The 17,775-nt window shown below is 40.1% G+C and overlaps 2 protein-coding genes and 1 long non-coding RNA gene across 4 annotated transcripts in view; 2 read left to right on the top strand and 1 right to left on the bottom strand.

Moving 5' to 3' along the window:
* Pter (phosphotriesterase related) overlaps positions 1-4,723 on the top strand; it is a 71,844-nt gene extending 67,121 nt beyond the window's left edge. The window contains exon 5 of one of the 2 annotated variants that reach the window (XM_046422995.2): positions 3,907-4,723. In XM_046422995.2, coding sequence (XP_046278951.1) covers positions 3,907-4,117 — 211 coding nt within the window. In that variant the 3' untranslated portion in view covers positions 4,118-4,723. Of the gene's footprint in view, positions 1-1,257; positions 1,397-3,906 lie in introns of those variants that run through there. The other variant, XM_058572308.1, reaches the window with a different exon arrangement.
* Positions 4,724-4,823: 100 nt separating this feature from the next.
* On the bottom strand, positions 4,824-14,694 carry C1ql3 (complement C1q like 3). Its single transcript, XM_046422997.2, has 2 exons — positions 13,229-14,694; positions 4,824-7,479 (listed from the first exon to the last, which is right to left on the bottom strand). Exons 1-2 carry the CDS (start codon positions 13,814-13,816, stop codon positions 7,300-7,302), a joined length of 768 nt encoding a protein of 255 aa, XP_046278953.1. The 5' UTR covers positions 13,817-14,694; the 3' UTR covers positions 4,824-7,299.
* On the top strand, positions 12,229-17,328 carry LOC124078272 (uncharacterized). The gene is made up of 4 exons (XR_009224759.1): positions 12,229-12,382; positions 12,565-12,634; positions 12,756-13,134; positions 13,245-17,328. It is a non-coding gene; the product is annotated as an uncharacterized LOC124078272 (long non-coding RNA).
* The last annotated feature ends 447 nt before the right edge of the window (positions 17,329-17,775 follow it).

Raw genomic sequence — 17,775 nt, 5'->3', positions numbered from 1 at the left:
TGAGGTTTAAGAATCAATAGTTAAACATGGCAGACTCTGGAGTTGAAGGAACCATCCTGAGCTAGTGGTCACAGTTGGAACATCCTTAGGATTGCTACCCTGGGACATTGACCATGACATTCTCATGCCTTCTGCTTCCCCTATGTATTGACATTCCTCCTTGCCTCAGTGCTATTAAAATGTGCTTAAAGTTTAATATCATTGGACAGATACTAAATGTCTGTATAACATTTATAGTATAACATTTATCAACTATATAATATTATATAGTTGATAAATGTCATACTAGCTCTATGTAAGGTGGCAACCACTCTAATGAGCAAACCACTTGAATGGACTTGACTGATGAAGCTAGCAGCTAGGATTTTTTTGATTTGTTTTGTTTTGTTTTGGGGAATGGAGATTGAAACTGGGGGTACTTCACTGAGCTACATTTCCAGTCCTTTTTTTATTTTGAGAAAAGGTCTCACTAAGTTGCTGAGGCTGGCCTTGAACTTGAGATTCTCCTGCATCCCTCTCCTGAGTTGTTAGGATTACAGGTGTGCAACACTGCACAGTGCTCCTGTTTCTTTTCTTTTTAAAATCTGTTTTAATTTGTTATACATGACAGTAGAATGCAATTTGCTGCATCATATATAATGGAGTATAATTTCTCATTCTTCTGGCTATACATGATGTAGAATCACATCAGTTGTATAATTATATATGTACGTAGGGAAATAATGTCTAATTCATTCTACTATTCTTCCCATCCTCATACCCCCTCCCCTCCCTTCATTCCCCTCTACCTAAAGTAACTCTATTCTTTCCTAGCCCTCCCCCCATTGTGAATTAGCATCTGCATATCATAAATGGATGGAACTGGAGGATTATGCTAAGCAAAATAAGCCAATCCCCAAAAACCAAAAGCCAAATGTTTTCTTTTTTCTTCTTTTTTCTAACCAGTTCTATGACAAACAGATTTATTGTTCCTTTTTATTTTATGATTTTAATTTTCTTGCTCAGGAATACCAATATAGACAAACAGGTTTCCCTAGGGAACTATCAGTTTGATTTTTACTCAGGAGAGAATATTTTTTGCCCAAAGATAATCATAATTTAAAATGGATTGGTAGGTCTTTCTTATCTTTTATGATCTTAAAAACATGATTTCATGATGAATGCCTTCAACATGTTTTGCAATTCATCTTGGAGATGGGAAGTTTGCACTCTGGATCTGCTTCCTTTTCCTAAGTAATGTGTGTCTTCCACCCCTAGCCTTTCCACGAGGTTCCCAGACCTTCTGGATGAAGAGACAGGAGATCTGAAAAAGGTCATATATAAAGGAGATATGAGGGAAAGATGACCAGAGGCTTCCACAGAATTCCTTTTTAGCACCTTCTGACTAGTAGTTCAAGAACAAGAATTTAATTTTGGTTATCTTTTATTGAGCTAAATTTAATTATTCTGAATGCATGAACATACATCAATATGTGAATATGTATGTGTATATATATAAATGGGATACACGTGTGCTATTCCATATATGCATATATTTATAGGTATGTGTTTGTATGTATGCTTAATCTTCTTTAAATTATAGCCATGCCTTGGGGTCACTCATGTTAATAACAGAATGACCTTGTGAGTTGTGTGTACTCCAGAACAGCTCATGTTAATAGCTGAATGACCTTGTGGGTTGTGCATACTCCAGTACCCCGTTGTTCCCCACATCTTGGTTTCTATCATTCATCTGCAGTCCTGCTTAGCCATAGTAGTCCGGCATCTCTGAAGTGCAAAAACATATAAGCATGCTTCTGCCTACCTCTGGTTTTCAGCACCACAAATTCTGTGTCTAACACCTGTTTTCAATCTTCTGCTCCATTTCTCAAATCTTATTATATCTCTGCCTTTTCACACTTTGTAGTCTCTCTCTAATATTTGTTTGCAAAACACTAACTCATTTGTATTGCTATAATTACTGTGATTTTTTGTCTTCTCATCTGTAGCGGTTCCTCCCTTCTGGCGGCATCTCTGTAACTCCTGTTCTTTACACGGTGGCACATGAAATATCATCTCTTCGTTAAGGCATGATCGGGCAGGTTTCCCTAGTAGTCAGAATAGTATTGTGTTTCTAGAGCCAGAACATGATCTGGCTCATGAGATAACTGATCTCCAGATCATTGACTTAATGAGCTTTATTAGTTCCCTGTTTTAAATAAGAACATTTTACCTACCATATTATTTTCTTTACTGATTCCCAATTTGATAACCTTGTGTTTCAAAATATGACAAAAGGCATCTTGTAGGAATTTGTTTATCCATATGTATGCCCTTGTGGTAGTGAGTTCTCATAACTCTCAGATAAAGAAAAGAAATTTAAAAAATTTTCAAAATATTCATAAAACATTGGGGAGAAAGTGTCTTCTACAATATTCCTTTGCAGGTGTGGATGAAAGTACATCACACTAATTTTCAGCATCTTGTATGCATTCTGTCAAATCTTTCCCTTTTTTCCATTAATGATCATATGCCCCTTTTAGATAATTCCCTTAAATAGAATTAGTTCCAAAAGGAATTGCAGATCAGGGCACATTTCAAGGCACCAAATAACCTGATGGCACAAACAGCATTTGGTGCATTTATGGGGCACGCATGGGATACCCATGGCATAAATGCTGATTCCTAGACAAAGCACCAAGGTTGGCTTTTCTGCTCTGGTACTTGCATTCCTTTGACCTGCAAATACAAGATCTAATCTTCAATTATAATGTATTTTAAAATGCACATTCTCAGAAGGAAGGACTTTGAGCCTGAGTGTTTTGTGTGAGTGCCTTACATTTTGCTTACCATGGTAGTTATTAAATAGGTCTCATACAGGGAATGCAAAGAAATGGTCTCTACCAAAAGCAAAAGGATATCTTTCAAATGCTCAGAACCTGGAGGAAAGTGCTGTCCCCCCAGCTGCATCCATTTGGGATGCTCAGTATCCCAACAGACTGAACAAGAATCTCATAGAAGACCATTGTTTGCAAGCTTCATTTCTGCCTTACCATGGGAATCAAGACAGACCCTGCCCAGAGTCCAGACACATACAGATGGTGGCTGTCGGGAGGTGACTCACACTACAGATTACAGCACTTAACTAAGCAAAGAGGATTACATTTTTAGACAAAAGTCAGGAAGCTGTTTCTTCGTCAACTGACTATAAATTTAAAGGAACCACTTATTATTTTAGCAATCTTATTGACAAGGAAGAAGGGTGGAGTAAATTTTTTTGGTCAATTTAACCCAATGCTCAGAGACCACTACTGAGTCATAGTTCCCATAGACTTCAAAGGAACAAAATCTCAAAAAACAGAAGTGCTTTTGCCAACCCTTCTTCAATGACTGTACAGCTGCCCTTCATTTGCAAACCAACTGATTTTTACTCTCCCAGAGCTTTATCACGAAGATTCCTTTTGTTTCTGTATTTTAATCCCAAATACCCACTGATTTTATTTGCTAGACCAAAAGAGAGAGTGAGAATGAAATCTCAAAATGGGCCTAAAAGGGGGGGGGGGGGGCATTTGAGAGATCAGAGCTGAATACAAATCTGGAATGAAGTTATTTAGTGAAATGCTAACGCGGTCATTCATTGGAACTGGCACATCCTATTAGAAGCTATATTTAATGCAGCATTGCCAGGCATTGCCATAAATATCACAGGCTAGAAATTTCTGTGTGCGTAGAATAAAGATTTTTTTTCCTTCTAGGATGCAGCAGTACCTCCATCATTGCCACACAATGTTTATTAAGGGTCTCCCAATACACATGCCACAGTCTCTTCACCATAAGCACAATAGGTTTATGAGCAGAAAGTTTAAAACACCCTGAAAATCCAAACTGTGAGACAAATGGCACATCATGGGTTAACATTTTCCACAGGGTGCGTCTCCTGGTGGAGGAGGGCTATGAAGATCGAATTCTGATGGCACATGACATACACACGAAGCATCGACTGATGAAGTATGGAGGTCACGGCTATTCTCATATACTCACCAACATCGTTCCTAAAATGTTACTTAGAGGTATAACTCAGCGTGCAGTTGATAAGATATTGATAGAAAACCCTAAGCAATGGCTAACTTTCAAATAGGATGTTATGTGTGAGTTTACACCTTGAGTATAACCCTTGCAGGTGACATTCAGTGATTTCAAACCTACTGTGGGATATTAGCCTGAGCTACATAGAACTAATGACAGATCACTTCTTTCTTATGAGAAAGAGAAGTTTGCTTTCTCTGAAACTGGCCAACTATTAGATTTGCACCTCTGGGGAGTTACTGAACCTAATTGAGCCCTGTTGTTTTGCTTTAACAAAATAAATACAGGATTATGTATTCTCAAACAATGATTTAAAGCCTGTATACCTTAAGTGGGGTTTTTGGGTTTTTTTCCTAATCTATCAACTGCACTACTTGAGAAAATTTAAAGTGTTTCTAGTTAAATTACCCCCTTCTGGAGCAATCTAATGTTTCTTGTAATATTGATGATGCTACTAATTATCCTGCTGTTCTTTAATTAATGCTTAATGAATAATATGGCGATTTAAAATAGCTTTTGCAGTAAGGGAAATTAAATTTATCAAAGACTACTGTAATATAATAACCAAATCACAACAATAAAAATATTTTGGAAGGTTAATTATATACCATCTATCTACCTACATATACCCATAATAAATAAGTTTTTATGCCTTTTGCTTTCTTGTATCCATTTTTTTCTATAAATTTTGTTGTTTTGCAAGGTTTGTATAAAAACACATAACAGTGAATTATAAAATTCAATCATTAAAGTCAAAATATATTACATAATATAGTTTAATGAATCATTACATTTATAATAACAAAGGCCACAATTTAATTAATTTATAAGATATAATGCAAAAAAAGGTCCCTTTATTTCCTTTACATTTTTTGTTTGTCCTCGGGCCTCAACAGAGAAAACAATGCTTATTTATCTGAAGAAAAGGTCAAGTCTGTTGGAAATGACAGTCTGATTCTAAAGCCTACCTCTTTAAAAGGTATCCAGCCCTGATATTTTGTATAAATAAACCCTTTTTTAAAACTGTTGGTTAAAACTTTTAATTGATATGCACTGTTGTTCATAAATTAATCTTTTGATTGAATCTTCACTATGCCATTTGGTACCTAGAACATGTCTCCAAACTTTTACTGCCAATTTCTCTTTGATAAATATATATTGTTAAATAGAAATAAAAAACTATTAATTCATTTGTGAGCTATCTTACATATCAGAAAAGCCAAATAGAATTCGTCATTATTCTCGATGAAAGGGCTAAGTGTTTTTAATCATATAAATCATGATGGTTACTCAGACCAAGGCATTTAAACAAAGCAAGCATCACCTTCAGAAGGGAACACCATGAATAACTCGTGGAAAGTTGAAGTTTGTTAAATTAAAGATATTTCAGCTTATCAAAGATGATCAAGCTCTTCGTGTATTGGAACAGAAAGTACCAAAAAGGAATGAGCCAGGATAACAAACCAAATCCTTTGAATGAAAAAATGCAAATGTCCTTCATCAGTAAAACAAGCAGATTTTTAAATCTCTGTTTTTGAAACCTACTTGTCAAAGTCTTCAAAGGCAATGAAACAGGAAGTGATTTCTCATTGTAATGGTGGAAGTTGTGTGATAGTTAATACAAATCAACATGCATTTTAATCTTTTCCTTAGATTAAAGAGATGGCTTTGGGTGGTGGTGTGTTTTAACTAGAGAGAAAGGGTTTGCACTACTCTAAAAATCTGCTTGACCGTCAGCTTCAATTCAACTAAGAAAAAAGAAAACAACTGATAACTCAAATGCATATTATTCATAAACACTGTGAAGGAAAGCCACTTTATTTCTGCAGTCCTGATATTAATAGTCTGCCAGATAATGCAGTTAAAGTATTGATTGGCATATGGTAAAAAAGCAACCATAGGCTTAACTTACATACATGTGAAGATAGGGCATTTTAACATAGTTAAGATTTCATTTTCTGTATAACTCTTAAAGAGAAGTTGTTTTAATTATTTTGATAACTCCATATATTTTCATCATCTAAAATATATTTCAGTCCAAAATAAGTCAAATAATTTATGCATGTTTCTGTGTGTATATATACACCTTTTTTAAATTAAAATTTTGAGGCTGTACAGTCACTGTGCCTCATGGACTGAAGCCATATATATATAATATTTCATCTAACATATATGTATATGTATATAAATGTGTGTGGCAGGTATTTATATAAAATATATACACTTTGTCATCATATTGGTTAGATGTGAAATTGTTAATTTTGAAATAACCTCAGGCCATAGATTTGTAGTAACTGTTTGAAGGTCTTACCTAGTGTCCCCTTGGTGACGCATGCAGAAGTTCAAATTAAACCTTTGTGCATTGGGTTATGTATAATCTTTTGTTCCAAAAAAGGCAAAAGCCTCAGTCTGATGTAATACCAAAGAATAAATTTCTCTGACTTTCCAAGTAAATCTAAGTGTATTCTATTGACAAAATGGACACACAGGGGATTTTCTAAATACCATACATAATTACACATTTTCACACTTAGAGGGTAATCCTATGGTACAATTTCAATATCTATTTTTAAAGACTATCACCAGAAAAGGAAAAAAAAGAAAATTCATAAGAAAAGGAAAATGTGAAAATGGTAATAGGCTTGGGAATTCCCACAAATCCAGAAAATTCCAGGTTAAGGCTTGAAGTTGAATCTTTCCCAGGTCTAGCTCTAAAGTTAACAAGAGTACAAGGCAAACAATTTCTTTGGGGACAAGCAGCATTACTTCAATTAGACCTTCTCCTGCAGGGTAAAATGATTCTTCCACACACTATGAATGGACTCCAGTATCATAATAAGCAGGAAAACTCACAAGAACCAAAGCTGACATATGGATAAGAGCAGCAAGATCACAGTACACCAAAGTATCATATATATTGAAGAAATAATTCATTGTCTTAGATTTTTCTATAAAAATTTGTGATCTATAATAGGACTTCATTCACATGGATACTAACGATAGGAGTATTTGCTTTGGCGGTAGTGGATCACACATCTGCTTATCTTGCTTTAAATACTTTTTTACATAATGTTTCTGAGTGATACAGATGTGAGTCAGGTAGCATTTGATTTCCCCACATTTACACAACCGAGGTGCCCTGCAATTGGCATCCCCTGGGATCCTTGATTCACTGACGGTAGCCATTCAAATCCAGTGTTCAAACTCAGAATAATAAGCTTAGTTTCTGCATTATCAGTCAGCATAAATAATAAATCCAGAAAATGTGCTGTATTTGTTGTTGTTTCCTCCATGGGCTTTCCCACCATCTAATTTGATATAGACTTCATCTCCTGGCTCCAGATGCAGAACCACACTGTTACTGGCATAGTCGTAATTCTGATCAGCATCTTGGGCAATGGCACTCGCACGCACCTATATGAAACAGACAAAAATTAGAGTTTGTAAAAGAGAATTCTCAAGTTTTCGTCTTTTTCCATTCACACAGCATCCTAAGCAGACTTGCTGCTGGAGCACAGAGAGTGTGGGGACATCTACTTGGCCTCTGAACTTTGCAAGTCCATCTCTGTAAACAGTTGCAACCGTGTTATTGCAAAGGAAGGGAGAAAACGGTGCTTCACTGAGGGCTATTCCAGCAATCTTTTCTATCATTGTAAACAAAACATACCAATCTAATTTCTTCCTATATCACTACTTTTTCTAATTCCTTGAATCCCTATGCCCAAAATCACCTTTTGAAATGGAAATAATAGTATTGTTTTGCATTTTAATATAAACCAAATAGCAATATTCTAACCAACTGTGTATGAGTGCAGAAGTTCAAGTTTAACTTCATTTGCTCATCACAATTGTGAGAAAATTGAGATCCATAGTAGGTAAAGATCCAGAGAAGTACCATTCTGCTACTATATAAAAAGAAAACAAGAAAGCCCTTTGCTTTAGGACTTTCAAAATCTAACACAAGTAAAGCCCCTTTTACCAGGCTGCTTCCAAAGCTCAACTCATTTAAACATCTTTAGCTATACCACCCACGTTTTCAGAGTTCTTTTTTTCTATTTGTGCTTTTTTGTCAATCATATGTGCATTTAAATCAACAATTTAATTGCAACATATCTAAAAGTTATAGAAGGAACTAAATCACCATGATTTGAGCTCTCTCAAATTCTAGAATTTTTGAATGCTCATCTAATATCCTTTTATATTTTAAGGTGCTTTTGCTTTGAGGACATAAGTTGCTTATAATCTGCTCATATTGAGCCTGTGGTCTCATTAGTGAGCTGATAAACATTTGCAAACAGTCAAATTGCCTATCTTATCATGTAATATGGACATTCTGTCACATCCTCAACTCAAATTAGGCTTCATATTCATTTAGACATATTTTGATTCTGCCTTGGAAACTCTTTCAATAGGCAGACTTGGATTTGATTTATTTCAGTAACACATCTTCTACTTTGTGGCTTGTTTCTATTCCACTATAATGATATTTCCCTGAATAACATAGCAAGTGATTTAGTGGTTTTGTAAACCTGCACTATGTAATAATGCATGACTTGGGGTACAATATGCTGGATTTTATCACTTGGCAAAATGAGAGAAATGAGACATAAGTCAAGAATTGCCATGCATTTCTTTCAAAATTTAAATGATAGATTCTCAAATTAAAATTTCATGTGATATATCCTCACATTAATGCTGAAATGTTAAAAAAGGAGAAGGCTCTTTGACACTGCTGAACTTGTGAAGTAATATGAGTAGTATTTTAAAAATTTCTTTTTGGATATCATATAGCAAAAGGAGAAAAGGGCTTAAAGGATTTAGAACTGCTTAACAGTGTGCTAACTGGCACTAATATGATGAAAGCAATATACCATGCAATTATGATCAGAGGCATTAACTCAATAGTGAAGTGATCGGTCTTGACCACTAAATAATAACACATTTGCACATATAATATTTCCTAGGAATTAATCGTCAAGTCTGTAGAAGTTGAAGGCTTGATTAATTTAATTAATTTCATCTAGTCATTAAATCTCAGGGGAAAAAATCTACACCAGAGGGTAGATTTTTTTTTAACATGTGGATTTTTAATGGATGAGAAAATTTAAATACAAAAGAATATTTAACTATGTTAGTAATATATTAAGTATCAAATATAATATAAATCTCAGCTATTATTAATAACCAGATACACATTTTATTCAGTGCTTTGTGTATTTAGTGTATATTCTATGAGTCTTGGATCATTGTTTTCTACACAAAGATTGCACTTGGCAAGCAGGACACATTAAAAATCACTTAATTTAGAGAAAGTAGTCTTTTTTAAAATGTAGTTTTTATTCTATAGGGTATAATCACAAAGCCACATAAACATTACCATTTTTAATTCAAAACCCTGAAAATGCATTGGAGAGATTCCAGAGACTGGATGGTCTCCCTGAACGGTTTTTACTTCCTTTGTTGGATAAAGCCAGTGTGATTGCTGTATAATGAAAGCAGTTCTCTAAGATTTAAACCTAAATTCCACCATAAGACTTTCCCAATTAAGTAATCTCCATACTTCAGTGCACAGGGCTTGAGTATGCCCACTCACCTGTTCATACTCTACAGGTATAATGGGACTTGAAATTTCAAGCTCTAATATCTAGCACAGTGACTTCAGCAATTCGTCCTTTAAGCCATCAAACTATTGAGGAAGGTAATGCGTTCACCCTGAAGGCTATTTTCAGGTTCCTAAATGTACACTGATTTCAGCATTTTGTCAGGGACTACGATGTGTCCTTTTCTATAATATACTCATTTCTACCTGTATTTGCTTTAAAATCTTTTCTTATTAGGTAAACTATTTAGATTCTGCTTTATCTTTAGTCCATCTTTCACTGCCCCTACAAAAATAATTAGTCTGATGTGTCATTAATCTCTCTAATAAAGTAATATCAAACCACAAACTATTCATTTTTTCCAATATATTTCATGTTTATTGCCATAACTAATAAATTCTTATGAGTAAAAAATTGGTCTATTATTCTTTATAATTCTAATCCTAAACAAGTTTCATTTTTATTAGAGTGGCTTATTAGAGCAGCATTATAATAATTGTATTCATATAACATTTTTTTTTCAGGTTTCCAGCTACAAGTATAAAAGCATTAAAATTTTTTCCCTTTATGTCTGTAAGCTATTTGAGTCCAACTTTTACCTTTAATATGCACTGTCATGGGCTCTCAACAAATGGTAAGATTAAATTTAGGTTGACGGTTTCATGGGGAATATGAGAACCGTGGTCCTTTTAGTGGTCTGTTTTGAGGATGTAATAGGTTGTATAGTTTTAGCATTATCTTATTGTTGAGGGCTTATCATTAGAGACAATGTCGATGGTAACATTTGCTAATTTAATTAATTGCTGCTGATGTTCTCATAATTTCATTTTCATTGTACTTCTGTGGAATCATAAACAAAAGGTTAAGTGGCACATCAGGTTAATTTACTGGCCTTTGATGTTTCCATCTGTGATCCTACATTCAATACAAAGAATTTTTAAAAAAAAATGGCTCTGATACAGTTATGGTCCAAAGGCATTGCTCCCTCCTAGAGTGAACTGTATTTTTTTGTTTAATTTTTGCACTTCTCAATCCACTCAGTCCATAGAACATTACACTGACATGGATCTCTGAGTTTTTTATTTTATGAAAACAAACTGGTTCAGCTTGGGGAGTGGGGGAAAACTGCCATTCTAAAAAGTGATCAGACAAGAGTATAATTGAAAATCAAAGATAAAGTATTTATTTAAAATTAAAAAGAGATTTTTACAAGATTTCTTATTCATAAGTGGTGCAGACCAGACTTGATAAAATAGTTCTAGAGAGAAAATTCCTTAACAGTAATATTGAAATAGAACCATTTTCTAAAGTAGACCACACCAAACTCAAAAATATATTGTTTACCACTATATTATTTATTTTTCTGAATTACCTGTTGCACACCTTTTGCAGAAATAGCAGCTTAATATTGTCAGCGGAAATCATTATACCTTGTAGTTGAACTATTTTGCCTTCCTTGTTTTTCTGATCCTCATAGAATGTGTAAGCTAGAGTGATACAAAGGAGCAGCTTATACCCCAAACAATGAAATAATTTTAAAAACAAAACGCACACAGAGTATCTGAAGAAAATGTTTTGCTTAGAACCCTGCAATAAACAATCTCCATAGTCTAAATATAAACATTTAAACTAATTTTTATATATTATTCTGACTTGTGTATGCAGTTGCAGCATCCAGATGTTTTAAAATGTGACCATTTTTATACACTTTGGACAAAACTGGAAACTTACTCCATTTTAATTGATACCTCTAAGGGGGAAAAAAAAAATCTCTTCAGCCTGATAGTATTTCCCAGACCTAACCTTTTGGTCAGAAGAGAGCCAATTTGTAAATAAAGGGGTGCCTCATGGCTGCCTGTGGAGGGGCTGTTCAGAACCATTTTGTCAGAATGACACACTAGCTCTATTTTGGTAACAGTGAGTCATGCCCTTTACAGCCATTTACCTATAACTATCCCACAGCTCCGTGAATAATTTTTATTTATCCTAACATTATTTTCCTGTATAATAACTATAACAAACAACCCTGCCAGTGCCTCCTGGTGGTCATTTTCCTCTTTTTTGTTCTGTGTGCCCTAAGGTACCCTAAACTATTTGTAGAAAAAGATAGGGTCAGCATTTTTTTTTCTCTTACACATCTTCGGACATTTGTCTTTCACTTTTGAAAGAATTCTAACACTGAATCACGTCATTTTTCCATTTCAATGGTTGTAGCTAAGGTGGTCTGAATTTCCAGAGGGCCGGTGAGCTGAAACCCATAACCCTTGTTAAGTCAAAAGTTGTTGCGTGAGATGAGGCCTCTTGAGGGCGATGGCGGGGTCGCGGGCCTTTCCCAGTGCCACTCAATAAGCAGGCAAAGCCCAGGAACTTATTCCCGACCGCAGGCTGCAAGATGCAAGGCCTCGCCCCATCGCCCCATCGCCCCATCGGCTGCTGATTTGCCGAGTACAAAAGGTCACATTACACTTTTAGGTAGTAGAAACGTTCTTACCCTCCTCTGACTAAGAGATCAAACAGGCTTCAGTGTTGCAATGGTCGCGAATTTCTCTGGCAAACGGTATAGTGGCCCTAGCCTAACACTGCAAACCCCTGGCCCTTAGGTCAGCGGCTAACAACTCAGGACAGCAGGTCTTAGTGACTGAGGCTGTTTTAGTCAAAGGCCAAGGCTGCTTCCCTGGGTGAGCGAGAAGGCTGAGTTTGGAAAGGCTCTCTCACAGGTAGCTGGGGTCTCCCTGGAGGTGAGACCCATTGCCACACAGCGGGGATGGAATCGGTCGCCTGACCTTTCAGGCCACCTTCCTGTGTGTGTTCTTACTCCGATCAATTGGAGTTTGGGTCCAGTGTTTGGGTGCGTGATTTCACTGTGTAAATCCCGAGTCTCAACTTTTGCTTCTCTTAGCATTCCTTGCCTCTTCAGCTGACAACTGGTTTCTTCAGCCAAGAACTCAAGAGTGTGAAATTTATTATTTGTGAGTTTTTCTGCCTGGGACGCTGCAAGGGCCCTGTGACTCCGGGTCTTACTGTCCTGCCTCTGCCCTGGATGCGCCCCGCTTGGACTCACTCCTCCTCCGGGTCCCTTCTTTCTCCTAGGAGCCCTTGTCTGTCTCCCCGGAGTTTGTCACCTCGACACACCCATTCTGGGCTCTCTCAATCCTACCCATTCCCGGGAAAGCTAGCGACCCTAAGCTGCTGAAATCCCAAACCCAGGGGGTTGTTTCCTACTCCGGACCTCCCCCAGCGCACGGGCCGTCGGAGAGAGTAGACGGCCCAGCGCTGGAGCTACCGGCTTCTCGCCCCAGGAGGGTAGTGCTCACAAGAGCGCGCGTACCGAGCGCCGGGGAGAGACTTTGGAACCACCCTCTCCAGGCTGCGGGGCGCCCTCCTCGGTGTCCGACCCCCGCCTCTCTAGCTTAGCACTTCGTCCGCCTCGCAGTAACTCCCGGGATCAGGGTTGCCGCGCCGTTCCTCGGTTGGCTCCCACCCCCCATTTCCGGGGTCTCCTCCCTCTTGCCTGTACCTTTCATCCCCGCTCCCCGCCCTCCCCACTGCCAGTCCGCACTCACCTGGTTGTTTTTGCAGAGATCAGCCCACATGCTAGTGCCGTCCCCTCCGCGCATCAGGACGTGATAGGTGAAGAAGTAGATGCCCGGGATGGAGCAGGTGAATTTGCCGGTAGTGGGATCGTAGTGGTTTCCGAGGTTGGTGACCACGTCGTCGAACTTGAGCACCTCATAGCCTTCATGCTGCCGTTTGAGGCCAGCGTAGAAGGCAATCTTGGGCACCGTGCTGTAGGTGGCGGCGCTGATGGCCCCGGCCGCGTTCAGGCCGGGCGCCCCAGGCGGGCCCGGCAGGCCTTGGCGGCCCGGCTCGCCCTTCTCGCCCGGGGGCCCCACAGGGCCCGGCGGCCCGGGCTCTCCTGGGGGCCCACGCGGGCCTGCTTTTCCCGGTCTGCCGGCCTCGCCTTTGGGGCCCTGGATGAAGGTGGGCAGGGACTGCATGAGGCCACGGTCGGGCGTGGCGGCGGTGCTGGGCGCCTTGGTGCCCCCGTAGGGGTCGCAGACCATGCGGCAGGTGCCCAGCATCTCGTAGTGCGCCGACGTGCCGGCCGAGCTCACCAGCACCGGGATGAGGATGACCAGCAGCAGCACCATCACCACCCCCAGCGCCCCGGCGGCGATCAGGCGCCTCCTGCTGCCCACCAGCCGGCTCAGCGCGGGGCGATCCTCTTGTCTGCTTTTGGACAAAATTTTGAAGGTTGGGCGGGGACCTCCTTAGAGCCGAAAACAATCCCCTTCGAACCCCAAGTCCCCTGGGCGGGCGGGCGCCGGCCGCTCCTCGCCGGCTCCTGCTCCCCCAGCTGAGGTTGCGGCTGGGGAGGGAGCTCGGGCGCCAAGTGACTTGAGCTGAAGTCCCGAGCAGAGGGTGGGGGCTGGGGGAGGGGTGCGCAGGGCGCCCTCTCTCCTCCTGCGAGCCCCTTAGCACCTGTGGCTGGCGCGGGCGCCGGCGCGGCCACCCGGAGGGCAGAGCCAGCCGCTGCCTCTCGCGCTGGTCCTGGTCGCTCACACTTTTATGCCACCGCTGCCTGCGATCGACTTTTCCGTTTTTGCAGACTGCGCCAGTTCGCACCAACTTTCCGTCTGAAGTTGCCTTTTTCTGCCTCCTCCTTCTCTTCTTTCTCTCGGTCTCTTCGCTCGTCCCCTGCCTTTACCCCCCTCCTCTGCAGCCACCACAACTCTAATAGAAGCGCACCTCAAAGTCCTGCGCTGGCAGCACGAGCTCTGACCAGGGCCCCCCGGGTGCGCGGAGCGGCGGCGGCGGCTGGCACTGTCGGCTCCGCGAGCCTCGGGGCTGGAGTGGAGGAGCTAGCGAGCAGCGGCGAGCGCCTCACGGCCGAGAGCGGAGCGAGAGAGAGACTGAACGCTGAATTCTGCCTGGGTACCACCTGCCAGGAGAAGAGGAGGCTGACAAACGCGCGCCGGAGCAATTTATAGGCACCCAAGGCACAGAGGAAGGGGAGCCGCTTTGGCATCTCATTGCAGCATCTGCTCTGCTCATCCCACTCAGAGAGAGTTTGGCATTACTCTGACAATGTGGGATTTTTTTTTTTTCGGCCTGTCTTTTTTTTCCCCTCTCTGCACATGGATGAACAGTGAGATCCTGAATACTCCCTTGCTGAACCCAGGCGATGGCAGTGCTCTCGCTGGACATACTTGGGGGAGGGAGACAGCTGTGCAACAGCTTTCAGGATTCAAGGGTCACACCTAAGTCCTCTATGTCCCCACTGCTGGCAGCCTCAGTTGGAGGGTGGAGGTGAAGGTTGAAAGGAGGGTGGCTTGCTTGACAGTATTTCTCTGCTGGCTCACCCACAGTCAGCTCTTTCAGGTGTTTTTCAAAATACCACTTTTAACATAAGGAAAGCCCTGTAGAATTTTCCAGATGGTACATATGATATTTTTTAACCTTATGATTTTTCTCCCCTGCCTTCTAAATGAAATTAGATGTTAACCCTGTGAACAGTGAGATGGGCTAAAAAAACCAAAAGACATTTCTCAATGATTTTAAATGGACACGTCCACTGCATAAAGAAGGTGGGGGGGCGGTATTGGTTCTTTTTACAAGTGCTGCACAATGGGGAAAGTATACATATGTACTTGACTTATAGGCTTACAATTCTAGCAGCCTTTCAGAAGATATTGTCATTGGACCTGAAGTCGCATTTGCTTAAAGGTGCTACATGTGTGAGAAATAATCACTTGTCAAAATACCTTCAAAAGTCTTATGATAAAGCAAGCAGAGCCCACACAAGTGCTAGGCCAGGTCTTTTCCTAAGATATGGAAGAGTTCTACATGTCCCATAGCAGATTTCCTAAATGCACCTTGGGGGAGAGACAAATAGGAAAAATATGACAAAAGTCCCCATTCACATTGGGAGAGCAGGAGAGGAAATAGCCTGGATTTCAAATATTAATAGAAAGCCCTTAGAGTAGATATTAGGTGAGTTACCCCACCAACAAATATATAACAAGAACAGCTTTAAATAAATAAGTAGAATTGATTCCTAAATCACACTTCTGCATTCAGGAGCAATGAATGTCAATCAAACATGGATGACATTTGCTTGTCAATATGGGATGATGGCTGGGAAGATGTTCACTTATTACATCAAGGCAGGAATCTGAAATGAGAAGCGGGAACAAATAAGGCCACAGCAAGCAAACAATAACATCCCGTGTGACCATAAGCAGCCTGTGATCTTGTCTGCAGGCTCCACAATGCAGACATCTCCTTGGGGCTTCCTCAATCCCCTTCACCCACCTCACCTCTCACCCTACCTCACCCCAACAGTTTACTCCTTTCTTACATTCTTCTCTGATTCAAAACAAAATAAGGTCAAATGAGAGACTCAAGGAAATAAAGATTCATTGATTCTGTTAAGAGGACCCTCAGCAGCTCTTTAAGGTCTTTGTAGGAGAATCAACTCAAAGGAGTTGGGCTGTGCTGCTCAGCATGGCCCAGGTATCCACATTATCTGTCCATCCCACCTGGATGCTGACAAACCTGGTACCAGAAAAATAGCCCTTCCCACTTCTCAAAATTTGAATTTTTATTTTAGGATGGTGGTTTTATAAATGTACATCCATAACCCATAACTTGGGTATAATTTATATATTTTTTTCTGTAAATTTCTTTTTTGCATGAGCTGTCTTATTTTTATGTTTTTAAGCAGCAAACATGTAATGAGTTCTCTCCTGGCCACAATATGTACTTTCCTAACACACCTTCTGGGTTTGCTTCTCAAAGTCACTTTTAGGAGGAAAAACTGGCGAGATATGGTACCAGCAATGGAGGGTAATGTGTTGATAAAATAAACTATTCTCTGGTGTCCCAGATTATCAAAATTCCTAAGATCCCCTTAGCCTAAGGAGAATTTGGTGAGGGATTAAAAAGGAGTTTTTAAAATGTAGAGGTATATAAATAAATTCTCATCCCAAACTTCAAAAATGTTTATATGGAGGAACCCATCAAAGATGACATGAAATATGAGAGTTGGAACAGATTCTGAAAAGTTAATCTTTATTTTGCTCATGCAGAGGAGACAACTGAAAGGGGGGGGAGCGCTATGAGTAGAATCACTGCCATCCAATGGGCTGCCAGGGACACCTCTCTACACAATACTAGAATACTCCATGGCAACCTGAGATTGATGGTAATAGTCCTAATAACTGAGGTTTTTCTCCTTCCATTTTCTCTGATGCCAAAGCAAAGATTTATTTTGCAAGTGAATGCCTTCACATCTCAAATTCTTCTGATATTTGGAAAGTTTCTCACTATTCCTTATTCATAACGAAGGTGTCCTCTCCCAGGCCCTATAGCTAACCCTAGACTTTCGGTCAAGTGGCAATCAAGGGTAGCACATGGGCATTTGACTTTTGAGTGAAGTCAATTTGAGTTATTGTCTCCTTCCTGTCTAGATATATTCCATGCATTTGGGGGGAAACTCTTTTTTGATTCCCCCAAGATTTTCAGGGATGATTTGGTAGTAGATGGAGGTCTGACTGGTTACTGCCACTTTATGTTGCATGGATTTCGCAGAAGCTTCTCTGGAAAGTTACTCATGCTTCAGCGCTTGATTGACAATTTGAATAAACCATCTGATATGGCATATTACTCATCTGCTATATGTATATAATAATAGAATATGTGTCAATTAAACAATAAGTCCTCATCACAAAACCAAGTTTTCTTTCCTATTTGATATGAATCTTGGAATTTCATTTTCCCAGCACTTCCCAGGCATACCCCACATTCCCACTCGTGCTTGCTGCATGAGGATCTTTGGGACCTTTCCGTTGATACAGCCCAATCCAGAAACCCATGACTGGGGCTTGGTGGCAACTCTCTAAGTTTTATCTTCTCCACCTCCTTTCTGTCACTTTCGAAGAGCGGAGCAGATCCTAAGCACATGACTCCCACACAGACGTGCAGGGCCATCCATTAATCTTTATTCAGCACCCACTGGCAGCCTAGCCTTTCCCTGGGCTTTTACTAGGCAAACAAATATTTAGTCATGAGAACGATTTCCAAAATCAGCAGCACTTAAACAGAAATA

The sequence above is a fragment of the Marmota monax genome, unplaced genomic scaffold, assembly GCF_021218885.2.
Source record: "Marmota monax isolate L192 unplaced genomic scaffold, Marmota_monax_Labrador192_F-V1.1 WCK01_AAM20220418_F8-fsc00098, whole genome shotgun sequence".
Classification (NCBI taxonomy): domain Eukaryota; kingdom Metazoa; phylum Chordata; class Mammalia; order Rodentia; family Sciuridae; genus Marmota; species Marmota monax.
This window is presented reverse-complemented; position numbering and strand designations above follow the sequence as displayed.